Source organism: Notamacropus eugenii, chromosome 4, assembly GCF_028372415.1.
Source record: "Notamacropus eugenii isolate mMacEug1 chromosome 4, mMacEug1.pri_v2, whole genome shotgun sequence".
In the NCBI taxonomy this organism is placed as follows: domain Eukaryota; kingdom Metazoa; phylum Chordata; class Mammalia; order Diprotodontia; family Macropodidae; genus Notamacropus; species Notamacropus eugenii.
The window spans coordinates 27084329-27111360 of record NC_092875.1 but is presented as its reverse complement, the minus strand read 5'-3'; the positions used below and the strand labels follow the sequence as shown (position 1 = coordinate 27111360).

The window sequence follows — 27032 nt, the reverse complement described above, 5'->3', positions numbered from 1 at the left end:
TGGAGTGTATTTTAGACCACCTGAGGGCTTGATGCTTGTTAGCCCAAAAAGTGCTACTTCAGCCATGTCCTGCATATTTAGTGCCTCTGCTATGGAAACTAGCTCTGCCTAGTCATGTACATTTTCTGAAAGACCTTATTATGGTCTAAATATAGATCATCCTCAATTCAGGCCCTACCTCTAAAATTAGATCTCATTTAAAAGGGGAAGATAAGCTTATGTATGTGTGCACATGTGCCTGCATGTGTAGGTATCTGTGTAAAAATAGCTGTTTCAGTACAGTTACACAAAATTATTGTATTAAAAATGTATTTACCACAAGAAGTTTTTTCAGTCCACTAAATGTCTTATTCATTTGTCATCACTGCTTCCTTTGTCTTTTTCATTTTCATTTTCATTTGTCATTTTCTTCATAAGGCTGTAATTACAAAATTCACTCATATTTCATCTGAGCGAGGTTTGGTGGGGGTGGGTGGGAGTGGGGAGGTTCAGCCTCCATTTGGACCAGTACAGTAATTTCATTTTGCTCTATTTCAAAGGCTATTAGAGGAGTTCTCCTTTTATCTTATGTGGTATTCTCTTGTGATTTTTTTCATTATTAAATGCTCTTCAGTCAAGCATGTGATCTGGTGGCCTGTGTAGTGATTCTGATGGGATTTGATTTTTCAGCCTCTCCCTCTTCTCCAGAGCATCTTCCTTCTACACCTGCAGAGTCTCCTGCCCAACGGTTTGAAGCTCGGATCGAAGATGGCAAACTCTATTATGATAAAAGATGGTAGGCTCATTACTATTGTAAGGTGGAGAATCTCAAAAGGAACAGAGGCCAGGGTAGGGAGAAGGGAATTGGAAGGTTGCTCTGTGTCTCTTTGAATCACTGGTCATATCTGTGCCCTAGTTTGTTTGGTAGCATTGACCTGGAGCTGCCTTATGTGTAGACCATAGACTTGGGAGCTGTATTGTAGACAGTCACTATTAGACTACTTAAAACCTTACCAGCTTCAGATAAGTGTTTTGTTGCTGTTTGGAGTTTGTTTTTTTGGAGAGGTAGTCACACAGCTAGTGAGTGTCAAGTGTCTGAGGCTGGATTTGAGTTTAGATCCTCCTGACTCCAGGGCCAGTGCTCTGTCTACTGAGCCACCTAGCTGTCCCCAGATAAATATGTTTAACTAAGGTCAGGGATCATCATTTTATGTTTTTATAAGATGTTAAAGGCCCATTTCTCTTCCCAAACATCATTAATTGGTAGCAAGAAAGCAGGATATCCAGCAAAACATTGAAAGGAGGAGTTAGTCTCATCAGAGCAGTGTCATGAGCAAACGCTTGACTGAACCACATCCCAGTGGGGCTTGCTCAGAGGTTGCTGCTGTGGCCTGGGGCCCATGGGGTCTTCCTGCTGTGGGCTGGCCCAGGGTACTCATGTCCTTCAGCAGGACCACAATAAAGGAGGGCATCCACCAGCAGTTGTGGTGAGCTGACCAGCATGGGGCCAACCTTTGGCTTCTCTGACAGCGTTATCGTAAGGAGCCCTGAGAACGCCTCTGTGGGTTGGCTCCCAGAGGTCTGCTAGTCATCCTGTGTCGTGAACGTGCATACCCAGACTTTGGCCACCAGATGGCAGAGCGAGGCAGCCCCACACACTGAGTGCAACAGAAGTAGATGACAGATGTTTCCAATCCTGAAAACCAAATAATCTTTAAAGAGCAAACCCACATGTAAGAGCCGTCCTCCAGGATGATAGATCTCCCCAGCGTGCTTAGTGTATGTGAGGTGCGGAGCCCGGTGGTGTTTCAGCCGGTGATCGTTTTGGTGAGCGCTGTCCCAAGACCTTGTGAAATGTGTCGTCTTGGTGAGTGGTCAGAAGGAAGCAGAAGCAGAGCTGAGAAGTCCCAGGGACGAGCTCTGCGTCTGGGCACGGGTTTTGCGTGAAGAGCCCAAAGGATTCCATGGTGTCCTCCTCAGATGGCACAACTGGAGAAGCTTCATGGTGCTAATTCATGGTCCCGTCTGCCTGTCACCTTCTCTTCTTCTTTCCCTGCCAGTCTTCTCCCCTCTGCCTCCCATTATATTAAAACTGGATCTGTTAATGTGCACTAGAATGAAGAAGCTCACTTAGCTTAAGAGAACTTAACCCTCCACCCCTGGGTTAACATGAGTTACTATTACTTCCCCAACAGTGAGTATTTACAGCGAGAAATTGACTTTTCTGAAGCCCTGTAGCTGTAGTGTGAAGTTTTCTCTGAAATTTAGAACCTTACTAGCAGGAAACCTAGTTGAATAAGAAATTGAAATACTTGCCTTCCTTTGCCCTCTTCCACTTTAAAAAAAGATAATGCTTTTCCAATAGACCTCTGGTTCCTTTGGTGGCAGATCCAGTTGTGTTTGGCCTTTTAAACCAGACAAAAATGTCAGAACATCAAATTGGATGTGACCGGGTGCAGTCACCATTAATCATACACTGCATAGATTGTAGTGCTTGACTCTTTGGCTCTTTGGGTAGTTTCTGCCTTCCTGCAGAATTTCAAGTGTTTTGGGGGAATATGAATTTATACAGGAAGTTTGGCAGAGCTATCATTGGAAAAAAAGTCACAAATTCCCCTGCCTTTATCCTCTGTGCTCTGAAGTGTTGAACTTTTATGACTGGAGGAATGTTACGTCTTTACCTTTAAATCTTTTGTGTTCTCGTTTTGTTCGTCAGTTCACAGGAACTGAAAAAGAAACTTCAGATGAGACTGTCATTTTTCATTGATTTTTTTTTTTGGAAGTTCCATAAGAAATCACTCTTGTGGGACTTGAAGTAAACATTTCTCTGGAATAGCAGTAGCCTTGGTAGCTTATGCCTTCCCTTATGGAAGCAGGTACAATATGTGTTAGTAATTATGGTAGGCATTATGAGATTCCCTTTTTCCTGTTGTTGCAGCTTCTCAAAGGGTGGAGATAGAAGGTGGGGTTGGGGAATAGATCAGCTGTCAGGTGCTTCTTCTGAGAGATGATGCACTACATCGTTGGTGTTAGTTATCCTTGTTCACCTTCCATTGTCAACAGAGGATACTTGTAAGGCAGCTTAAGGTGGTTGTTCAAGCACAGTGGAACACGGGCAGGCCAGATTTCCTCAGAATTAGCTGGCAGTGTTTTGGATCTGCCTGGCAGGCAGACTTGTGTAACGTAGCTTTATTTCCATCCTCCTGGTGTTTGGGGAGCTTCCCTAACTCTTTCTAGAGTGTTTCGATGATAGTGCCATAAACACTTGTGACCAGTGTCTCAGCAGTATCTGTCTTGTGAGGTGTTTTGTTACAAATATGCATTATTTCAACATTTATTTATAGATCACTTTTGTAGGCCTATTCTTATATTTTTATAGTTTTCCAAATAGAATTATAGGAAAGCTTTCTCTGTACTGTATTATGGACAACTGGTTGAAGGAATTGTATTGCTTCTGTGGGATTTGTGGGCTATTCCTTATCAGAGATGTGCTTTTGTCCTTGATGACTAAACGTCTAGAATATCCTCAGTCACACTTGAGACTTTGTGGTGGTTCAGCATCATGACTGCCTTGGAAGCAGTTATCTGAACTGTGTGGTTTGTTTAGCTCTCCAGGTATAATCACTGGTTCAGGCCTTTGAAACTGTTTGGAGACTTCCAAAGCCGTCTGAAAGTTCTAGGAGTCTTTTCTTTTCCATGGAGTTGATTCCCATCTCACTAGGGAAGCAAAATAATAATGGCTTATTGTTTTGACATCTATAAAACACTTTCCTTATAAGATATTAGTAAACTGATAGGAAAGCTGCGCTTACATCTTTGGTTTGAATCTCTTAGGTAGCAAAATAGTCATTGAAATGCTGTGCCCTCAGATCAGTTAATGAGTCAGCAAGCACTTCTTAAGGGCCTTCTATGTGCAAGGCACTGTGCTAGGGATACAAAGAAAGCTAAAAACAGTCTGTCCTCAAGGAGCTCACAGTGTAGCAGGGATATAATGTACAAACAACTAGTGTCAGAAAAAATATACAGAATATAAGCTCAGAGACAAGGCACTAGCAGGTAAGGGTACTGGAAAAGGCTTCTTTCAGAAAGTGACTTTCTAAAATACGCATACTTACTTTGGGTGCCATAGTGTACCTTTCAGAGTACTGGACTGGCACTGGAAAAACTTGAGTTCCTGCTGTGTCTTCCTCTGTGAAATGAGGAGGGTGGATGAAATGATCTCAGAGGTCCTTTTTGACTCTGTGACATTAAATGACCGAGGTAGGGCTTATTCTTGCTTTGTGAAGCTCGGTAAGGTGCACAGCTGTACCAGAGATGGAAGGTGGGTTAGAACTGATGTTTGTGACCAGGACCAGTTGAAAGGTGATTCTCCATGAGAAGATAAACAAGAGAGCTTCAAGGCTGGGCTGTGCCATCACTAGCTTAATGAGGTTTTTCATACATGTAGTCCAGCAGCTGCTGCTAGATCCTGGTGGCAACTACCATGTCCCAACTTTCAGAGCCTTGATCTATCTTTCTGATCCTTGACCTTGCTTCTGAGCTGCAGATTCGTTATAAAGGTCCAGCTTGAAGTAGGGTGGGCAGAAGACATAAAAGACTTGGTAGGTTGAGGGTGGGGACATGGGGAAAGAAACCTGTGTTACACCCTTGTGGAACTGGGGTTTTTCAGCTTACCTCCTCATTAATTCCTTATTTAGGCAGAGCCAAAATCACTTGAAAGTTGCCTAATCTTGCCTTTTGCTTGGAAAGTAGGAGCTTGATCATTACAATACCAAAAGATTAAGGGCTAAGGGGAAGAAGGGTTATAAGTCAACATTTTAGTGTTAAACGTGGGGGGAGGCGTGGAGTCATCTCAGAAATCATCTAGTTCATGGGTGCAAGTTCTCCTGTTGTTCTAAGTCTATTCTGGACTTATCCTAGCATTGTAAATAACCAGGTTGCCTTCTAGACACATTTTTTCAAAAGTGTTAATTCATATTTTATTTTTGACAGGTACCACAAGAGCCAAGCTATCTATCTGGAGTCAAAAGAGAACACCAAGATCAGCTGTGTGATCAGTTCTGTTGGTGCCAATGAGGTAGGCGTGTGTGTGTGTATATACACATACATGTATGTGCATGTTTCTTTCTCCACCACTCTTAGAAACCAGATGCTGGCACGTAGACTTTACAGCATGGTCTGTCTTAGCTGTGTGTGTTGTCTAATTAGACAAAACTGGAATGAAAAGGCGATCAGGAACGTCAGTCTTCTCACTGCAGCCTGTTACCAGAAGGACGGTAGCCCCGTGTGACTTGCACTGCTAGCAGTTTAAAAAGTTTAAAGCTTGCACAGCTGCTTTGGTTTGATCTTGTATTGGGGCACATGTGTCTGCGGTGAAGCTGACCTTAGCATCTCTCCTCCTGTTACTGAGTCTTACCAATGTGGGAGAAATCTAATAAGAACTGGATCAGGGAGTGGTAGAAGTGCTCTCTGTTCCCTCAGATTTTGGGATGGAAAACGCCGTCAGTATGCCTGGTTCAGGAGATGGCTTTTACTCAGCAGTCCTGGTGTGCTCTCCAAAACCTTTCTGTTTACCCAGGGCTCAGGGTCCCTTCAAGGTCTTCACCAAGGTAGGCTCTCTCTGAGGGCACAGCTAGGCTGCTACTAGGTGTGTGCAGAGTAAAAGGAAGGTCACCTCTTCCAGACACAGCCCTCCCAGCCTCTGCTCACGGGCCAAGTCTGAGAGGTGAGCCGGTGCAGACTCTTCTGCAGCTCTGTCCATCTGACATGTCAAGACCAGACATAGGTGACCTCGGACAGAAAGCTGGGGCAAACAGGACTGTTGCTGAAAAGTCATTTACCATTCGAAAGCATTTCATTCAGTAAACATGATGTTGACTGTCCAAAGTCATTCCCCTTATTACGCTGGGGAAGCGTTGCTTTCTTGAAAGCCATCCCAGGTCATAAGTTTTGGCAGGTCCTATCAAACTGGAAAGTATTCAGATAGTGGCCTGGCAATGAATTATATCTGAGGAACAAAATGAAACTCAGCATCTTTTCCTTTAAGCTCTCCTCCTTTTCTTTCCTATTTCTGTATGGAAGGTACCATCATCCTTCTAGCTCCCCAGACTTAGGAGCATCCCGGACTCCTCACTACCTCTCATTCCCTATATCCAAGTTGTTGTCAAAGTCTGTTGCTTTCACCTTGGTCACACCTCTCAAATACCCCTCCTTCTCTCCTCTGACTCTGCCACCACCCTGGTTTTAGGCCATCGTCACCTTACACAACTGGATTGTTGCAGTAGTCACATGAGGGAGTGGGTCTGCCTGCCTCAAGTCTCCATACTCCAATCCATTCAGCCTCCATAGTGATTTTCCTAAGGTACAGGTCTGATCATTGTCACACAAGCCCTTTGGGGCCTGCCCCCCCCCCCCCCCAAGTAAACTTCAGTGGCTCACTATTACCTCCTATTACAGGAGCAAATACAAAAATCTTATTTGGCATTCAAAAAGCACTTTATAACCTATCCTTTAGCCTCCCCTCTCCTTGCTTTCCAGTCTATTTACACCTTACTCCATGCTATATGTTCTTCAGTCCAGTGATACATCTCCTGGCTGTGTCTGTTCAAGGAATAAGATATTCCTTCTCTTGGCCCCTGATATTCTCTCTAGCTATCCCCCAAGCCTGGAATGCTCTCCTTCCACTGCCCTAACAGCTGACCTCCTTAGCTTCCTTTAAACTCCAGCAAAAATCCCACTTCTGTCAGAAGCCTTTTCCAGTCCCTCCTAAATCTTGTCCCTTCCCAGCTGAGCTCTTCCTGGCAAAGACTGTCTCTGTCCTCGTTTTTGTATCTCCGGTGCTTAGCACAGTGCCTGGCACGTAGCAGGCATTTAATAAATGCTTATTGATTGACACTTAACTGAGGATCCCTTGGATAAGTTGAAAGGATCTTCACCAGTGGGTTGCCCATCAGATGAGGGGGTTATTTGGCCGTAATAGCTTGTGAAGACCAACCTTGGGGGAGGTTGGGATCTGTATCAGTAAAAGGGAGTTTTAGCACAATTACTGATGAAATCTTGACAGCTTGAAGTATGATCCAGGTATTTATAAGGTACTTTGCTAGGTGCCAAGGAAGGCAGACATGGCTACCAGATGCCTACAGAATCAATATGTTAGTCTGAAAATTTGCAGGGATTTTTCTTGGTAATGATAGAGAACAGAATTGTGAGTCTGACAGTCTTACGGTAAAGATGAAATACTTCTCCATTTTACTGACTTAATAGAGAGTCTAAAGAGGACAACAAGGGAAAAGGCTTGACCTGGGAAGGGAATGAGCTTTGGTGTGTTTGTGCAGTACTAGTTGAAACTGTGATAACAGAGAGACATTTCTCAACTCTTGGCGTTGCTTCAGCTCGTTCTTCAAGTCCATTATGAAGTGAAATTGGGACTGGCACTTTTGGTGCTTTGACATTGGGTAGGTTGGGTGGAGGTGATAAATGGTGGGACTATCTCCAAATTAGTCACTGTAGAGCTGAAGTTTAAAATGATATGAACCCTGTCAAGTCTTCATAGGTTTTTTCCCCCTTCTCTTACCAGTATACTTGACTTTTAAAACGCTAACTATACACCAGCTAATTAATTATATTAAATTACACATATTGAAGAAATTGAAAAATGAGGGTTTTTTTGAAAATTAGAATAACTGACAAGTACGTATGAAAATGATATTTGTGTACATATAGGAGAGATAGAAGTTTGTAACCTATGTATCTTTTGAAACTCACTTTCCACAACTTCCATTGACAGTAGAAGAAGTGCAATAAAGAAAAGGTCTTCATGGGATATCTCCTGTTCACCCCAGAATACAGCAAGGAGAGAAGGGTGGAGTTTGCCTTTCAGTGGATTCAATGAAGAATACCATGTCCAAGTTATTTTTTGGGGGAGGAGACAAAATCACAGTAGAGGACAAGCCAGTGGCCAGAAGTGAAGCTCCCCAAGTTAATTTCTTTGGTTATTTTCTGCGCAGCAGCTGACAGATGGCTGGGAGCCCCAGCCAGGGCCACACCAGATAGTTCTCCCCTTTTCGCTGGTCAGGGATGAGTGTTTTTGTTAGTGAAGAGTTCTGGTCCTGTTATTCCTAACTGGTTGTTTGTCTTACAGCCCTCCGAAGCTGCTCCTAATCTTTTCTTTCCTCAAGCCTCCACCCCTTCCTCTTACCACCATCTTAACTGAGGATCCTGCCTCTTCAGTGAGAAAGTCCAGGCCGTTTGCAGGGATTGCCTCCTTTCTCCTGCTATTCGTATTGAAGACCTTTCCCATCAGCCTCATCTCCTCCTCTTCCTTGCCGAGGCCAGCTGCTCGATCCTGCTTCCTTCCATCTGCTTCTGCAGAATGTTCCCACAGTTATTTCCTTGCTCTTCATTTGCAGCCTGTATTTTTCTGCCTTGAAGCGTGTTCAGTTCCCCTGTACCTAGAATCTCTTGGCTGACTCTGTGATTCCCTATGCCCCAAATTTCTTCTCCCTTTATTTGCCAAACTCCTAGAAAAAACTGCCTCTCATTGTGTTTGCATTGCCTTCTCAGCCGTTGGCTCTCTGGCGTCGAGACCTCGTCGTTCAGCTGAACCTGCCTCTTCCAGGTTCCCAGGGGTCTCCTTCTGGCTGCCGTATTTGGTTGTCTTTTCTCAGCCCTCATCTTTGACCCGCGTGCCCTTTGATGCTGCCTCCTCTCTGGGGTTTTGGTTTCTGATTTTTTCCTGACTCTTATCTCCCTGTCTGATTACTCCTTCAGTTCCTTTTGCTGGCTCATCATACATATGGATGAATTTCCTGCCTGTAGAATAATACTAACAAGTAGCATACATGTAGCTCTCTCAACAGCTCTGCTGGGGCCAGTAGGTGCTGTTAATATTTCCATTTTATAGATGAGGAAACTGAACCCTAAGAAGGGTAGAATGACTTGCCCAGGGTCACGCAGCGAGTGACTGAGGAGAGATTTGAACTTAGGTTTATCCTGACTCCACTTCCAGCCTTTTTGCCCACTGCGTCCTTCAGCCGTCTTCTCAGTCTTTCACACCTGAGTTCATCCTGTCTTTCCAGTCTTTTTCTGTATGTTTCTATAGCTCAACCTCTGTTTCTTGTGTGTAATGCTCTGACTCCCCTCTTCTCTTCTCCCTTCCCATCTTCCTTCTCTGTGCCTTGGTTCTGCCCATCCCTTGTCCCTAGAATATACTCTCTCCTGACTTCCACCTCATCAACTATTTCTCTTCCTTCAAGATGTAACTGAAGTACCATCTTACATTAACCTTCCTCCCTTCCTCTGACTCCTAGTTCCCTCCCTCCTTAACTGCCTTTTATTTCTGTTTGTTCTGTATATATTTACATATGACTTTGATATCTTCCCTGATGGAATGTTAGCTTATATTCTATCAGGATATCAAGTACATATTTAAATATATGCAGAATAAATGCAAAATAAATACCAGGATGATGAGGAAATAGTTGTATAGTCTTTGTATCCCCAGTGGTGGCACATAGGCATTTAATAAATGCCTGTTGAGTGCTTTACTCCTCCTTGATTGAAAACCTTTCAGATCATGAGCAGACCTAGATCTGCAGCTGGTTAGAAGCTCTCCAAGAGGTCAAGCTACTGGCCTGAGGTTGTTCCAGAGTAAGACACTGGGCCAGGATTTGAACCCAAGGCCTCCGTCCATCCTCCTCTTCCTCTAGAATCCACCTTTTGTAGTCACTGATAAATAGAGAGAAAGTTTGGTGAATGGAAAAAATAATAGAAAGTATCTACAGACAGTAAGATGAGAAATACAGGAAAAAGAGCCTCCATTAGACATTTTCCAAGTCTCTGTTGCTTTTAAACGGTCTTTAGAATCCAAACGGATGGCCAATCATGGTTTTAATATGAAAAGATAGGTAAATTAAAGCTATCTTTAGGAAAATGGAGGGACTGAATGGCCAAGATATGCTGTGAATTATTTTCAGATCTTTTTGAGGTGTGTGGTTAGAAATGTCTTGTCTTCATCTTGGAGTTTGAATTTGTTTTTTGGTCAAGTTCAGTCAAAGGGCCACTTGTCCACAGTATCACACATCTTTGGTTCCATGGTATTCAGATATCTTCCACTGTTTGCTGCTCTTTTACTCATATAAGTTTAGCAAATAAAGACTGGTCATGGTTCTTCCGAACTAGAGAGAGTCCTTCGGACAAACAAAGGCATATGGCAAGCAGCCAACAGAGAAGTAAGTGCCCCTTGTGTTTCAGAGGATGAAAACTGAGCATAGGACTGCAGGAAGTGCCAGCACCTTCTCCCCTGAGATCACTTAAGAGGTTCTGCCTGGGGTTGTTGCAGCAGTTCTTTAGTTAGTTCTCTCAGCTTCCCTCCCCAGTTTTCTCCACTTCTTACCAGGTGCTGCTTCTTTTCCCCCCTCCCGCTTTGTCGTGCAGATCTGGGTGCGGAAGACGAGCGACAGCACGAAGATGAGGATTTACCTGGGGCAGCTTCAGCGAGGGCTTTTTGTGATCCGCCGGCGCTCTGCTGCGTGACTCCCCTCCCCAACTGCGGCTTTTCTTCCAGTGCTTTTGGTTTTGGTTTTGGTTTTTTAAGAGAAATTAAACTTATAGGGAATAATATCCGCCTTGGAAACGGACAACACTGTGTTATGGATCCTGCAACCACTTTGTGGCTGACCACATATTCCTTGGATTAGTTCTTGGCCCTTCCATGCAACCAACCCCTTGATCTCTTCCATGCTTCACCTTGAGACTTTGTTACATTCAGATGAGACACACACACACACACACACACACACACACACACACACACACACACGGGGAATATGTGTGTGTGTGTGTGCGCATGCCTGCACATGCGTGCGTGCTTTGTGCATGCACATGTGCATGCATGTCTATGATGAAAAATAATTTCAGATGTTCACACTCTTAAAAGTGGAGGGCAGGGTTGTGGGGGGGCAGCATTTGCATTTTCTTATAGTTTAGTATTTTGAAATATGATCTGTGCAAGTCATATAGCCTTGTCCCAGGTCAAGAGCTGGGTTTGCTGTTTGTCTAGGGGGCAGAGCGGAAGGAGACAAATTCTCCTGGTTCTCAGCTGCCACTGTGAAATACTTCCTCTAACATCTGGCACATGCCAGCAATTCTATTCTGAAAGATTTGCTCAGGATTCTAGGTGCCCTGGAAGAAATGGGGAGAAGATTAAGAATTTATAACATGCTGATGTTACCATCTTTTGAATGACATTCAGTACATGTAGCTTATTCAGGCACCCTTGGTTAAATCCAAGACATTTGCAAGCTTTTTAAAAAAAATATTTAGACAAAAAAAAATCCTTTTGAGAAGACTGTGTCTTGTTAGTGTATTTTTCCCCCTAACCCCAAATAGATGAAGAGGGGCACGTACTGCAGTCTTAAGTTATGAAGTTGTCCACAAGTAGAAGATAAAGGAGACCAATGGCAGTGGTATAATGACTGATAGGTGTACTCCCACCTAGAATTCAGGATTATTTCCTCTTGCTAATTCAGTTACAGCTCATTGACCATTCTGGAACAACTAATGGAAGAGACTTTTTTGGAGGATAATGCTTTTGGATTCCCAAAGGGTTGGCACAAGCTGCCATGGAACTGCCTTACCTTGGCTGTTGCTGAACTTGGCACTTGACCATGTGGAATCCAGATGCCATACCATACCTGATGCTCCATCATCTTCCACTCTCCCCCCCTTCCCCTCTTGATAACTGGAGAAACGACTCAATAGTATTTTCTGTAATAGTGTTGTCGTTTTGAAATGTTTGTAGTGACCTCAGAGGCAGTCAGCAGCAGGAGTCATGTCCACCTCATTCTGGTTGTTGTAAATGGTTTCTTTACCCTGAGAGGTCCTTGTTGATACTCATGGAAATGACTTTGGGATCAGAGCTAGCATAAGCACCCTCATTAGGGTGTTACTTCAACAGAAACCAAGGATCCTTGATTTGAAGTGAACTTTTATAAAGCTTTATTTTCAGTATGATTTTACGCCCATTTTCTCTTTATTTTCCTTATTTCCAAAAACAGGATAAATGAAGGTATTTTTTGAAAACTTATTAGGATGTTTAAAAAAAAAGGTCTCTGTTTACCAGTACTGATTGTGTCATGTACCACAATCAGGCATTAATCCTAGGTCAGCTTTTTTTCATGAATCTCCCTTTGACTTGTAGATCCCCCCAGTCCATAATTGTAGCACAGATTGTTCTGTCACTTTGTGGTTGTCCAGAACTTCTCACACTTGAATTTTCAGCTTTAGCAATGCCACTTGGGTCTCATGGAAAAATTGGTCATTGACCCCCCAAATGGAGCATACTGTGCACGACTGAACCTTTTGGTTATTGGGCGGTGAGGGCTTGCTCACTGTGCTCCCTTCATACAAAACAGCTCATGGAGGTTTTAATGGGGGGATTTTTCTTCTTCTTATCAACAGTAGCAGCAACAAACCTCATGAATCCCAAATACCAAAGTTTGTTTTCTCCTAGAGGCTTGTCTGTGACCTCTGCCAGTGCCCACTGCAGCATAGAGAGCTGCCTTTTCTTTTTCTTCCATCAGGGGGTGTTTCTGTACTTTCATAACATGACCAATTAAAAAAAAAAGTCCTGCTTTGAGAAGTTGTATGTGCCCACTTCCTTCTATAACTTTGAAAACCATTGAGACCAGTAATAATGCACTGCCCCCATCATCACTTGAGCACCGTAATGTCCCATAATAGTTATTCTGTGACCCTTAAGCTCGCCTTGATCACGATCTAATAACTTTAAAGTAGACTTTTGGTACACAGTGTGCTGACTTGTCTCCCCTGCCTCCAGAAAGTTCAATTCATATTTAATTTAAAAATCTGATTGTTAACCAAGGAATTTTATAGTAGTCCTTCAGTTGCTCTTTCTGGTGGCCTGTAAGATAATCCAGATGTGAGAATATCCCTCTCAAAAGATGGGGATCATTCTGTGATTGAGAAAATCTATCAAAGGGGAAAGATAGATAGGCTTTGGGATGCAGTAGAATTAGGAGAGGAAGGGAGGTTTCCATTAAGACCCACTTTCCTTGATTGGGGCAACAATCAGACTCCAGACAGCAGTCACTTGTAAAGAGATCTAGGATCATGAAATGTCTAGCCCCCAGATCTCCAGGTTAACTTCTAAGTTAAAATTATTTCCTTCACATAGCTGGTTTCTTTAGCACTTGGCACTTTCAAAAAGGTCAGTCCAAATAATTCTGTTTTATAGTCTGTGTGAGTATGTATGTGTGTTTTTGTCAGGCATACCTGCCTGCAGTATTGTAAATAGCTCCCTGCTGCAAGCCTGTCCCTATACCTTTTGTACCCCTAGGTTACCTCCTTTAAAGTGCCAGTGTCTTTTTTGAAAAAAAAAATTTCAGTTAGCTTTTTGTAGCTGTACCAAAGCCAGGATGTTTTACGTAGATTTGTGGCATTTTTGGTCCCTGTGCTTGCAAACTGTCTACCAAATAAGAATCTGTAATTATTTTGGTTGCCTTAACTGGGACAAAGGTGAAATCTCAGTGGCTTATGTGCATATCACATAAAATAAGCCATGCAATGGGCTTAATTTTGGGGGATGTGTTTGGAATTTGATCTTTGTGAAATGCTGCTTGAAACCCATGGTAGCATGTGGCTCTCCATATTTGAAGAGTACTGAGGAATGGGTGGGGAAGGGGAAACCCTTTCTTTTAGGAAGTAGCTTGTAAGTAGTAACTTTTAATTGAGCCCTAAAGAAGAAAGCTAAGTTTTCGTATTGTAATATCTCCCTAGTCCTTGATTGTTTACCAACTTTGTCAATTAAAAAAAAGTTACCCTACTCATGTATTTCTTGGGTTTGGGAGTCTCACTACAGCAGCTGCTTTTATGCCAAATTGCCGCAGTTCTGACAGGCATGGTAGATGTTTTGTATAAAAATCTTTAGTGACATGAATGTAAATGTAAAACTTCTTTGTTTTCTTTTTTTCTCCCAATAAGGGTTTGAAGAAGACTAATATATGGTCTGTTACTGCTTTTGGAATGGTGTGTAACTTGGAATTTTCAATTTCATGTATACCAGATGGTGGGAGAGCGCCCAACCAGTGCTCATTGGATCCAGTTAGCCTTTGACAAGTTGATGTTTGAACATTGCCAGGTTCAAGTGGGATCCAACTTGGTGCTTCTCTTGTCACTTCATGGTTCTCAGACCAAGAAATCTGGCCTTTAGGTGCAACAGAAGCAGCATCATTAACCTTCTCAGTTATTGGAGGGGACAAGAGACCTTAGTAATTAATATTGAACTTGACAGAGAATATTACGTACACTGAATACTGACTGTCTGGGTGGGTTGACTTAGTGGAATATTGTGGTTAATCGTTCTTTTATACACCATATAGGTGACCAGTTGTCAAAGAAATTGCATATTTGAACAGTCTTCCTTTAATTAGACAAAAACATTGCTTTCAGTGTTTTGGTCATCATGGTAAAGGCCAGTAACGATAATAGTACTCAAAAGCATTCCATCCTATACACAGGGTATTCATTCATTTGACAACTTTGTTAAGGACTGTGCATGCTTAGTAGGAGACAGGACATAGCACCTGCCTTCATAGAGGTTATGAGAAAGGCCTTGAGAAAAGCCTCAAGGCCATGTCATGAGGATGAACTGGAGGAAGATGAGACGTTGAGAGTGAAGAGGTGCGTATTTGAATGGTGGCAAAAGGAACCTTGCTTACCTGGGTTGGCTGCCTAGAGACAGGACCAGGAAATGTAAGTGGCTGTTGCAAAAGAACAATTTTTTAGACTTGCTTAAAAGGAGAAAAGACTCATCTGCAAGTGCAACAGACCACCTTCAGAAGGTAGGTCCCCCCCAACAGCTCGTCAAGAACAGGCTGGAGCCCCTTAGCACGTATGTGTTAGTGGGGCTTCTTTGGGAATTTTGATCAAACTACACGGTCATTGAGATATCCCTTCCAGTTCTCAAATTCTGTTCTTTGACATGGATGACACACAATCATATTGTATGTTGTAGCTAGGCAATTAAAGAATAAAGTGTTTTTTCATATTTGGAGGGCCACGTTTTTAAAGGAACAAGAAAGAAGGCATCCTGGAGGAGGTGAGTCTGAGCCACACTGTGAAGCGGGCTCTTAACCTTTTATGTTTCAGTCTGGTAATAACATGGGAGCTCCACTGTATAATTTTTTTTCATTTTACTCATTTTTTCAACTTATTTTTTAACATTTTGGTTTTTTTTTAGAAGTGTTGAGTTTCAAATTCTCTCCCTCCCCCACCTATTGAGAAAGTAAGCAATATGATATCAATTATACATGTGAAGTCGTGCAAGACATTTTCATATTAACCATGTTGCCAAAAAGAAAAGGGCAAGAAGAGTCATGTGGAGAGGGCGTGCAGCACAATCTGAACGCATAAGATAGAATTCTTAGGCTCACAGAGGAAGCCATTCATGCTGAGCTGTCAGTAGATTAAAACAAGTGTGTGGATCCCAGGCTGAGGATCCCTTTGTTGGAGGAATGGTAGGGATTTCATAAGAGATGTGTGTGATGGGGAGTAGGGAGCTCCAGTGAGAGCAGAGGCGCTGGAGGCTGAGAGTGCCCTTAGGATACTCAGTGTATCAGTTTGAATAGATCAGAATGATGACGTTTGTGCAGTGCTTTGAAGTTACAAAGTGTTTTGCAGGTATCTTTCTATCCACATAATAACAAGCCTGAGAGGTAGGTCCTATTATCATCATATCCCCATTTACAGATGATGAAAGTGAGGCAGACAGGTTAAGTGACTTGTTTAGGGTCATGTGGCTCTTTAAGTGTCTGAGACAGGATTTGAAGTCAGATCTCTGGCTTCATATCCAATGTTCTATCCACTGTGCCATTTTGATGTCTGCAGTGCATGGAAGGAAACAATCAGAAGGCTGAAAAAATAGGGTGGTGCCAGATTGTGGACTACCTTGAATACCAAGCAAAGGAGTTTAAGCTTACCTCAGAAGAAAGAGGGAAAGCTGCTGATTTTTGAGTGGAAGTAACACACAATCAAATCTATGCCTAGAAAAGATTATGCCACCTGTGGGTGTGACGGAAGGAGGATGAAGATGGTGGAAGCATTAAGACCTGTGAGGAAGCCATTACAGCAGTCCAGGTGGAGGGTGATGGTGGCTGGTTCTGTAATGGCAGAGGCAACTAGACTGCTCAGCGTCATAGAGTGTTGGGTCTGGAGTCACAAAGACCCAAGTTTAAATTCAGCCTTTAACATTGTGTGACCCTGGGTAAATCACTTAACCTCTGCCTTAGTTCACAGGAGAAGCAAATGGTAAATCACTTTAAGTACTTTTGCCAAGAAAACCCTATGGATAGTATTGGTGTGTTATGTGGCGTGGACAGGGATGTACATGATGGAACAACCACAGTCTGCAATGGCAACAGCAGTGGGAAGACGTAAGAGATACCGTGGAGATGGGGTCAACAAATGGATGATCCAACATTTTTAAGCTGTGTACTAGGCACACATAGTGCTAGATGCTAAAGGTTAGAGGGGAAATCAAGGATAACTCCCAAGGTTGTGAACTTGGCTGACAGTTGGGGTGAGGGACAGAGAATAGAAACCACAGCCATTTGGCAGCTTGATGAGCTAGTCCTCTAACCACCTGGTGGCCTTGAAGTAGAAACTCCCTGACTATTGTTGAAGGATAAGTAAATTATTCGTGGACACAGTAAAGCAGATGTTTTTATCCACTCTTGTAGCAACTATGTTTTGTCTGGTAGTAGACACCTTTAGTTTTGTCTAAATGTATTTCTTTAATAATTATAAAAGTATATGATCATCTCTCCTTGTCTCCTGCCCTTGAATGGGAATGCTTTTCTAATATGATAAACATAAATAATGAATATGATCAATTCTGCCAGTTACATTCAAAATATTTCCCATTTTCCTGTGAATGATTCCCCTTTTCTCCACCCTGCCCTCCCCTGTGAAATGCTTTACTTATCCTGAGTTGCTGCAGAATGCTGCTGGTTGACTGTACTCTTTACTGTTCCTGAAAAGTTAGAAAATCCAGATCTGTGGGCTAGGAAGTTAAAGCTGTCATCAGCGGGAACAATCTGCTTTAGCATACTAATTTCTGGATTCTTATTTTGACCCACAGTCACCAGACCCCTGCTGACTAGCACATCTCTCCCAAGAGGTCCCATGCCTCTTAGCCAAGAGTTCTCACGCACATTGAATGGTAGAGCCACAGACAAAGTCAAGTTAGAAGGAAGGACAAGTTCAGAGGGAAATCTTCATCTGGGACCACTTTAGTTTGAGGTGCCCGTGGAACTTTGAGGTAGGCATGTCTGGTTGGTTTTTGGATATGAGAGTCTGGAGACAGAACTGTCAGGTCTGAATATACATACAGATGTGCAAGATATTCCTTCAGGGAGGTGGGAGTTGAAGTCCTGGGAACAAACATTTAGTAAGCCTTTAACTATATGCCAACCACTGTGCTAAGCACTAGGGATACAGACAGGCAAAAATAGTCTCTACTTCAAGGATCTCACATTTTCTTGGAGGAGACAACTTGTAAATAACTAGGTACATAGATAGTTGGATGGATGATGTATATGTGCACACACGTATGTATGTGTTGCATGTGTATATCCACATGTATAGGTGTATTATGTATGTATGTGTGTGTATATATACACACACACGTATGAAAATCCTAGAGGAGAAGGAACTAGCAGTTGAGTGTCAGGAATAACTTCCAGCAGAAAGTGGGATTTTAGCCATCTTAAAGAAGTCACTGAAAGTAAGGAGGCGGAGCATCCCAGGTCTGGGAGACAGCCATTGCAAAGACAAAAGAATTTGAGTAGGTAGAGCACTGTATTTTCAGAAAAAGATCAGTAGTTGGATTGTAGAGTGTGTAAAAGTAAGGAGACTGAAAAGGTAGAAAGAGGCCAGGTTGTGAAGAGCGTTAAATGCCAGTCAGAAACTTGAGATTTGATCCAGAGGGTGATAGGGAGCCACAGAAGCTCATTGAGCAGGGGAGTCATTGAGGTGTCATGGTCAAACTCATCCTTTAGAAAAATCAACCAAGTGGGGGATTGAAATAAAGATAGATAAGGCAGAAAAATAAGGCCAGATGTGTTTTAAAGAAGCAGGATGAGGGGAATGAGAGGAGTGGCAGGGTGAGATGAACTCGGGGTTCATTTGGGCATCCCATAAACACTTCTCCCCAGGAGGTACTAGATTAGATAACTCAAATGAGCAGAAGAAGTCAACCAAGACAAAAGCATGGTCAGTGAAGCTGTCACCAGGGATGTGTGTCTGAAGGGGGAGCTATATTACCTTCCTACAATTTACTGACGTGGAGGACAGTTACAGGGCCTTGGCAAAAGAGGACATTGGAAGTGAAGAAGTCAGCAGTCATTATTATAACTCAACATCCCCATCTTGTACTCAATAGAATCAGGATAGTGCTAGAAGGGGTTTTAGAGATCATCTAATAAAACTAATTTTACAATGGAGGAAACAGGACCAGAGAGGAAGTGACTTTTTCAACTAATTAGGAGACTTGGTCTCTAGTTCTGGCTCACATGTACTAATCAATTATTCAACAAGCTTTTATTAAGTACTTACTATGTTCTAGACACTCTGCTTAGTGCTGGGGATACAAAGGCAAAAACAGGACTTGTCCTCAATAACTTTCCCTTCTCATGGGAAGATCACAAGTGAATAAACTGATATGTACAAGATAGATACAGAATACATCTAAGGGGATTATCCTAGCAGCTGGGGGGACTAGGAAAAGAGGAAGCCTGTAGAGAGTAGTGTTTGAGTTGAGTCTTAAAAGAAACCAGAAATTTTTAAGAAATGGAGAGAGAATTCTGGGAACCAAAGAGCACCCTGAGAGATTCGGGAGTCCCACTAGAATGTAAGCACCTTGAGGGCAGGGACCATTTTTCTGCTCATATTTATATCCCCAGCACATCAAACATTGCCTGGTACATAATTAACACTTAACAAATACTTGTTGACTTGTGGATTTGACTGGTTACTGATGGAGAAACAGGGTTAGGGACTGACTAAATGTACAGCAACTTCAGGTCCTCTGGAACACTTGCCAACAAAGCTACCTCCTTTACCACTGAATATTAGAGTATATAGGTACTATTTATGCAGACTTCAGAATACAGAAAGTTCAAGCAGTAAGATGTTGAGACACGGAATATTTATTGAGTAAATGGGAAGGGACTTTAGAGGTCATCTAATCTGTTTTATTCTATAGATGAAGAAACTGAAGACTTGGAGAGGTTGGGGGGGGGGTCAGGAATTATCTTTTGTGTTTGTATCCTCAGAGCCTTATGCTTAATAAATGCTTGTTGATGGATTGAGTGCCCAAAGTCACAAACGTAGCAAATAAATATTGTAACTTTGAACAATTTGGAATTTGAACTCGGGTCCTCTAATGCCAAATTCGATACTCTTCCCACTTTGTAAAGATAGGAAGGTAGAGTGGGAAAGTTCTTTGGGGTGCTGTGATTTGTAGAGAACCTGAGGTGGGATGTATGATAATTCCCGTATATGAATGCAAAATGGGATAGACAAAAATAGCAGAATTTGAGATTACAGATGAGAGGTCAGTCAGGCCTTTAAAGGGATGTGAATGTAAATGTTGAAGAACCCGAAGTTTATAGTAGGACATGAGGATGTGGGGAGGTGAAGATGACCTCAGAATGAACCAAAGTGGTTCACGGTAGGTTACAAGGATGTCAGTCAGTCAGTAAACATTGAACATCTATAATGTGCCGGGCACCGTGCTAAGCATTAGGGATTCAAGAAAGGTAAAAGTCTCTTGTCTTCAGGAGTTCATAAACTAAAGGGCAGATAACACACAAACACCTATATAAAATAAACTGTTTACAGAATAAATTAGACATAATCAACAGAGGGATTGAATTAAGAGGGATCAGAAAAGGCTTCATGGAGAAGGTGAAATTTTAGCTGGGACTTGGAGGAAACCAGAGAATCCAAAAGGGGGAGATCAGTATGGGGAGCATTCCATGTATGGAGGTCAGCCAATGAAAATACTTACTGTCATCAGACAGAATATCTTGGTCAAAGAAACTAATGTCACTGGACCACAGAGTAATATTGGAGAGGAGGGTAGAGTGGTGAAAAATGTAAGAAGACTGAAAAGAGAGGATGATGTTATAAAGGACTTTGAATGCCAAACAGAATATCCTGTATGATCCTAATGGCAATAGGGAGCCTCTGGAATTCATTGAGTAAGGGCAGTGACATTGTCAGACCTGCCTGTAGGAAGATCATTTTGATAGCTGAGTGGAGGAAGAACTGAACTTGGGAGAGACTTGAGGCAGACGGACCTGCCAGCAGACTACGCAATAGTGTAAGGCTTGAGGAGATGAGAATCGTACCCAGATGGTGACCATATCAAAGTAGACTTGATGGGATTTGCCCATAGATCAGATATGTGGGGTGAGTGAGAAGTGAAGGATGATATCTAGATTTTGATCGTGGGGGATTGGAACAATGGTGGATGGAGAGAAAAGGACAGAGAAAAGAACAAGTGAAAATGACAAAAAGATCAATGAGGGATGAGAGTAGAAGAATGGTGTGTAAGTGGCAATGGGCAATCAGAAATTGGCTCACTTTCTGGTCCTGTGAGTCAGACAGTGGGTAGAAGAGTTGTATCTAGCGGAAAGGGTTTTAAAGTATTGTGTTCTCGAAAGAGAGAAGAGCTAGATTTCAGCTAAAGTGAGGAAGCAAATGTAATGTTGGTTGAAAAGTTTGAAATGTAGGGAAAAACTATCTCTGGGAGATTTCTTGATCAAACAAGGGATAGAGGAGATCACAAAAGATGCAATAATTCTTGTTACATGAAACTGACAAGCTTTTGCACTAGCAAAATCATTAAAGCTAGGCTAAGAAGGGAAAATATTCACTGGGGAGAAAGTTGTTCAGTAAATATCACAGGGGTCTGATACCCTTTATAACAGGACTTTTAAACCTGGGGTTTGTGAGCTTTAAAAATTAAGACATTTTGATAGCTACATATTTCTTGTTGTCTCCCATATTAGATTGTAAGCTCTTTTTATCTCCATCACTTAGCCTAGTCTCTGGCACATAGTAGGTGTTGCATAAATGCTTACTGCCTGCCTGCCTGACAGAAACAAAAGCAGTCTTCAGTATACACTTCAGTGTACACTTTTACACCCATAATCCTCCAGTACTCCAGTGAAAGGATCTCGGAATCATGGGTCTAAGAAATAGAAGTGACTTCGTATGTCATCTAGTCCAATCCCCTCATTTTATAGTTGAGTAAGTGGGCTCAGTGTGGTAAAATCAAGTAGATAATAAATGAGAGCCAGGATTCAGACCCAATTCTTCTTACCCTAAAAATCCATCACTCCACTGTGCAAGGCAACAAAGCTCACAGACTCCTAGAATCATAGAATTCCAGTTGAGCCCAACCCACACATGAATGGAATTCTGCTGGCACATACCTGAGAAGTGCTTGTCTATTTTCTGCTTGAAGACCTCCAGGGAGGGGAAATAGTCCAAGGCTCTAAGCACTCTGGGATGCCTCTGCTTAGCAAGTTATTCTTGACTTTCAGCCTAATGTGGTTTATTTGCAGCTTTCTCCCATTGTTTTTGATTTTAGTCGACTCAAGCCAAGCAGCCTAAAGTCATATACATTACTCAGAAGATCCCCTCAGGCTCGAAGCCACAGACCACTCTCCATTAATTTGAACAAGCCTCATTCTTTGGTTTTCTATTTTATAGCAGATCAGAAGGAGAAAATTAGAAGGAAGAGTCTCTGTATCATAAGCTGACAACAACAAGAAGTAAAAATTGATGGTGAGGGAGGAAGTTGAGGAGTAATTATCAAAGGCCAGCATAAGATGGAAAAAATCAGAGAGGTATATTTCCTCAGCTCTTGGACCATGTTGGGTCATTATAATCACACTGAATTCAGTTTTGATTTATTATAGTTCTTTACGTTTGCTTTGTAATATTTGCTCTTAGCCTGAAGGGGCTATGGAGGAATTTCATTGTTGTTGTCGTCTTTGTGTATGGTTTACCTAGTTCTTGTAAATTCTCTTTGTGTCACTTCATGCGAATCTCTAGTTTTTCTATATTCTTCATATTCATCACTTATTGTGGGACAGTAATATTCGATTGCATTCATGGACTACAGTTTAGCCATACCTTACCTGATGAGCACCTAATTAAATTCAAGTTCTTTGCTAACCAATGAATCTAGCGTTTATTAAGCGATGATTGTGTGCCAGGTACTATATAATAATTGATAAAGTATTGTATTATGCTTATTATGGACAGGGTACTGTGGTAAGTGTTAGGAACATTAAAAAAAGGCACAAGCAGGGTCCCAGATAGCTAGGAAGACATATTCCAATTGGGGTGGGGGGGTGGATTCTAATGTGTAATTCTAAAGTCTCCTTCTAATGGAGGAGATAGAGAGAAAGGGAGGGCTGGGACTTTTCATGATATGGTGGTTCCTGGGCTGACCAATGATCCAAATGGCCTTGATGTGGAGGTGGAGGCAGAGAAGGAGCAGACCAGAGGATGAGCCTGAAGTGAAGAGCTGGAAATACCATGAAAGACAAAAGAAACAAACAAAGACCCTGCCCTTCAGGACCTCCTATTCTTAAAGGGGAGACAACCTGTAACCCACTAGGTCCATGCAAAAGGGGAGAGGAACAAGGCCGTACCTGGCATCTACTTTGTACCAGGCATTGTGCTAAAAGTCTGTAAAAGCAACATGTATCTTTGATCGATAAACTCCAGTGGCTCTCTATTACTTTCAGGACCAAAAATAAACTCCTCTGTTGGGGATTTAAATCCCTTCACAACCTGGCTTCTTTCTACTTTAACAGTCATTTCATACTTTATTCTCCTTCAGGTACTCTAGGATCCAACTACACTGTCTAGTTATCATTCCTCAAGTACTCCATCTTCCACATCCAGGCACTGGCTGTGCCCCATCTCTGGAAGGATCTCCTTCCTTGCCTCTGAACTCAACAGTCCTGGCTTCAGCTCAGATGTCACCTTAAATAGGGGGGCATGCAAGCCTCTCCCCATTTCCAACCACCTGAGCCTTCTTAAACAGGTTAAGTTCTTAACCTGGAATCCATGGACTAACTCCAAGAGGTCTGTGAGTGGACAGATGTCAGGGCACCCATGAACTTGAATGTAAAAAAAATGACATCTTTATTTCAATATAATTAGTTTCCTTTGGAATCCTATGTATTTTATTTGATGGATTTAAAAATGTCATTTTGAGAAGAGGTCCAACACATTCAAAAAAACCTTTAGGAATCACTATGCCAAGGTTACTTGCTTTCTGTTCTCCCCTTTAGAGCAGAGACTATTTTTATGACTTCGACCTCTTGTTTTGTGTCCATGTCTGTTCATTGATTGACTAATGGTGTCATAAATAAAGGTGGCTTCAGAGTGGGGAAGATCTATGTTCTAGAACAGACTGATACCTAAGGGCTGACAGAGACAGCCAGTCACAACCTCTCTGGGCCTCAGTTTGCTCATATGTAAAAAGAAGAGTTGGACTTGTGTCCTCTAAGGCCCCTTCTTGTTCTAATCTTGATCCTAAGTCAGTTTCTTGAACCCATATAAAACTTTACATTTTGCCCTCTTAAATTTCACTTTTAAATTTAAATCGCAATCAACAAGCATTAAGTGCCTACTTAGCACAGTTTCTCTTAGTAGCCGCTTCATAAGTACTTGTTTATTATTTGACTTATTGGATTCAACATTCTAGCCTGTCAAAATCTTTTTGGAATCTGACTCTGCTTTGTGTCTTTGTGTCATCTGCAAATTTTATGACATTGTCATTTATGCCTTTAAGTCATTAGTTAAAATGTTAAGCCACACAGTGCCAACCACAGATCTCCACTACAGACCTTCTGCCATGTTGTCATTGAACCATTAATGACTCTTTTAGAAGTCGAGCACAAATCCTTGAGCCACTCAGAACAATCAATAATTCTTCTTTGAGTCTAGCCATTCCACTTGTTTTCTTTTCATCCAGTTGCTTATGTATTAGCCAATATTTTTCATTTTCTCCTGACTCCAGTCTAGTGCTCTTTCCCCTTTACTGCCTTGCCTCTTCCCACTTAGATGAAGGAATGGAACACCATTAAGAATAAAAGCAGTAATACAGGAAAATGGTTTTGATCAATTCCACCTCATTTGGTAATAAATGTGAAAGACCTTGAAGGAAAGGTTCTGTATTTTTCGTTAGTTCTTCTTTCTCTTCCCCCTCCTCCTTTCCTGTCCAAATATTCTATCCTTCTCCCCACCCCAATTTCATAGACTATAAATCTTAAACCTGTAGTTAAAGTTGGTCCTAAAAATATTTTGGAGTGGGGACGTCTTTAATTGTGGTGCCATCTAATCTGAACAGCTATGTATCATTTTGTGATGTGGCTCTACCTTGATGTCTCTTCCTGAAATCATTGAGATGGAAGAATAAATTACCTGCCCTGCAGCAGCTTCCTACTGCCTGCCCAGTTGGGTTCAACAAACTGACCAATGAGCAAACTTAAACTTTGTAGTCCATGTTCTATTGTCAGGATGAATCAAGCTTCAAGTATCTTTCAGTAGAGTGAAGGGAAATGTTTATACACCCATTCCCTTTACTCCCATGACTTGGCTATCTAAGAATTTTCTGTGAAAGAAGAGAGAGAAAGACTGGAAGGAAGGAAGGAAAGAAAGAGGGAAGGAAGAGAGAGAAGAGAGGGAGGAAAGAAGGAAGGAAAGGAAGGGAAAGGAGGAAGGAAGAAAAGGAGGAAGGAGAGAAAGAAAGGAAGGAAGAAGGAAGAAAAGGAAGGGAAAAAGAAGAATGAAAGAGAAAGAAGAAAAAGAGATATTTTAATCTAAAAGAACAACTTCCTTCTTCTGGAAACAATAGCACCAGTCTCTGGACAGAATGCCCTGTTGTGAAGTACATTAGCTCTTCAATGGACTTTTAGCAGAACCAGCACCAAAAGAGCTTTGGAGATTAGCATAACAATCACTTATGAGAATAACTGACCGGGGATTGCTATTATGGACTAGCAAAAAAAAAAAAATGTATTTTTAGGATAACCCCTAGGGAAGCAAGCTAGATTTACAAAAAAAAAAAAAAACCAAAAAAACCCAAAACCAAAAAACCCCAAACCTCTCTAGCACAGAACATGCCACCATGTGGGAGTTTAATAAGTAACATTTGATCCCTTGCCTTAAAAGCTCTGCACCTAGAAAATTACAGCAGCCAGTTTTGTATTACAAAAAAAAATGTACAATCCCCAGAATGCTTAAGAGTTTCTTTTCCTCTTTTAATCAGGATTGTCAAGTGGGTTTCCTTCACTCCCTCTTCCTCCCCATTTGAAGTGTTCAGTGGGAGGCAAGAAGACCATTTATTGGGGATGTGGTCAAGGGGATACTTGGTTCCCATTCAACTCTGTGATTCCACAAAGTTGCAAACAATATGCATTTATCATGTGCCTGCTATGTGCCAAGCACTAGAGGTACAGAGATGAACATGAAAGTCTCAGTCTTCAAGGTGCTTACATTCTACTGGGGAAGAGGGGAATACAATATATACGTAGAAAATACAGAAACTAATTTTGTTCTTCTTGGACCCAGAAGGGGAGAACCAGGAACAGTAGAGGGGAGTTCCAGAGGCAGATTCATATTTCTTTGTCAGAAGCTCCCTAACAGGGTTGTCTCAACAAGGTCCAGGCTTCTTTGGGAGGTGATGGATTATCCCTCACTAGAGTCTTCAAGTCAAGGCTGGATGACCATGTGCTGTAGGAAGATCTCTTGTTCAGGTACCATTGGCCCCCATGGCCCCTGGTGTCTTTCTCAAGTCTTACCATCTGAAATTTCTACTGGGTTTGATCTCTCTGCATCCTGTCCTCTGAGATGGCATCACAGCATGGTACTAGTTGTCATCTCGTGCTATTTGTCCAATTATGGTCATGCTAAAATACAATATCCTACAAGGTTGTACATAGCTTCTTGTGGAAAATGAACTAGCTGTCTCTCTGGGAAGGAGAGTGACCATCCCTGCCTCCTCTGTTTCTCTCTACCCTCCATATGTGTATTCTTCTTTCCTAGGGATCTAGTATCAGGGATTTCTATCGCCTTCCCACTCTTTCTTTTCTACTTTCCCTTTTTTTCTCCTCACATCCCCATTCATTTCTCTTTTTTCCCTGTCCCCATTCTCACTCTCCTTTATACTTTCCTCTGCTACTGTTCATTTGTCTCTATCTGTCTTTCTGTTTCCGTTTCTCTCTGTCTCTGTCTCCCATTGTATGTGGAGATTCCTTGTGGGGAACAAGACAGGGATCACCCTGTTAAAAAGTGGATGTTTTTGTTTCATATGCAATGAACACTACCTGTGTAAGAAAAACCTCCTCTCTCTCTCTTCTCTCTCTCCCTCCTTCCTTCCCTCCCTCTCCCTCTCCCCCCTGTTTTTTATGTCTCATATCTCTGTCTTCCCCTCACTCCATGTACATTTCATGAAAATAGCTTAAGTGAAACCATCAAATAAAATGGGGTCAACAACTCATGGACAGCAGCCATTCTTCGCTGAAACAGGACAATCATCCATCTGTGCCAGATCTGACCACAGGCAGGCTTCCTGGCTCTGCTATGCATGGCATCTAAAAAAGGAAAGCAGCTTCTGTGATAGAAACTCATTCCTACTGGAAGTAATCTGTTAATTTAAACTTGTTGGCCTAAACCAGTCATTTAACTAAATCATTTTGATCACTCAGCAAATATCTTCCTTCCATCCTTTGTCCCCTACTCTTCTGTGTCTGACTTTTTGCCCTACCCCTCTCCTTTGCTCTACAACCTCCTGACTGTCTCTCTCTCTCTCTCTCTCTCTCTCTCTCTCTCTCTCTCTCTCTCTCTCTCTCTCTCTCTCTCTCTGTCTGTCTCTCTCTCTTTCTCTCTGTCTCTTTCTCTCTCCCGTTTTTTTTGTCTCATATCTTTGTTTTCCCCTCTCT

At 42.1% G+C, this 27032-nt stretch overlaps 1 protein-coding gene across 3 annotated transcripts in view; it reads left to right on the top strand.

Annotated features, from left to right (window-relative positions):
* SUDS3 (SDS3 homolog, SIN3A corepressor complex component) overlaps positions 1–11991 on the top strand; it is a 46609-nt gene extending 34618 nt beyond the window's left edge. For all 3 annotated transcript variants that reach the window (XM_072600305.1, XM_072600304.1, XM_072600306.1), the window contains exons 10-12: positions 670–775; positions 4972–5056; positions 10414–11991. In XM_072600305.1, coding sequence (XP_072456406.1) covers positions 670–775; positions 4972–5056; positions 10414–10512 — 290 coding nt within the window. In that variant the 3' untranslated portion in view covers positions 10513–11991. The remainder of the gene's footprint in view (positions 1–669; positions 776–4971; positions 5057–10413) is intronic.
* Positions 11992–27032: the final 15041 nt, after the last annotated feature.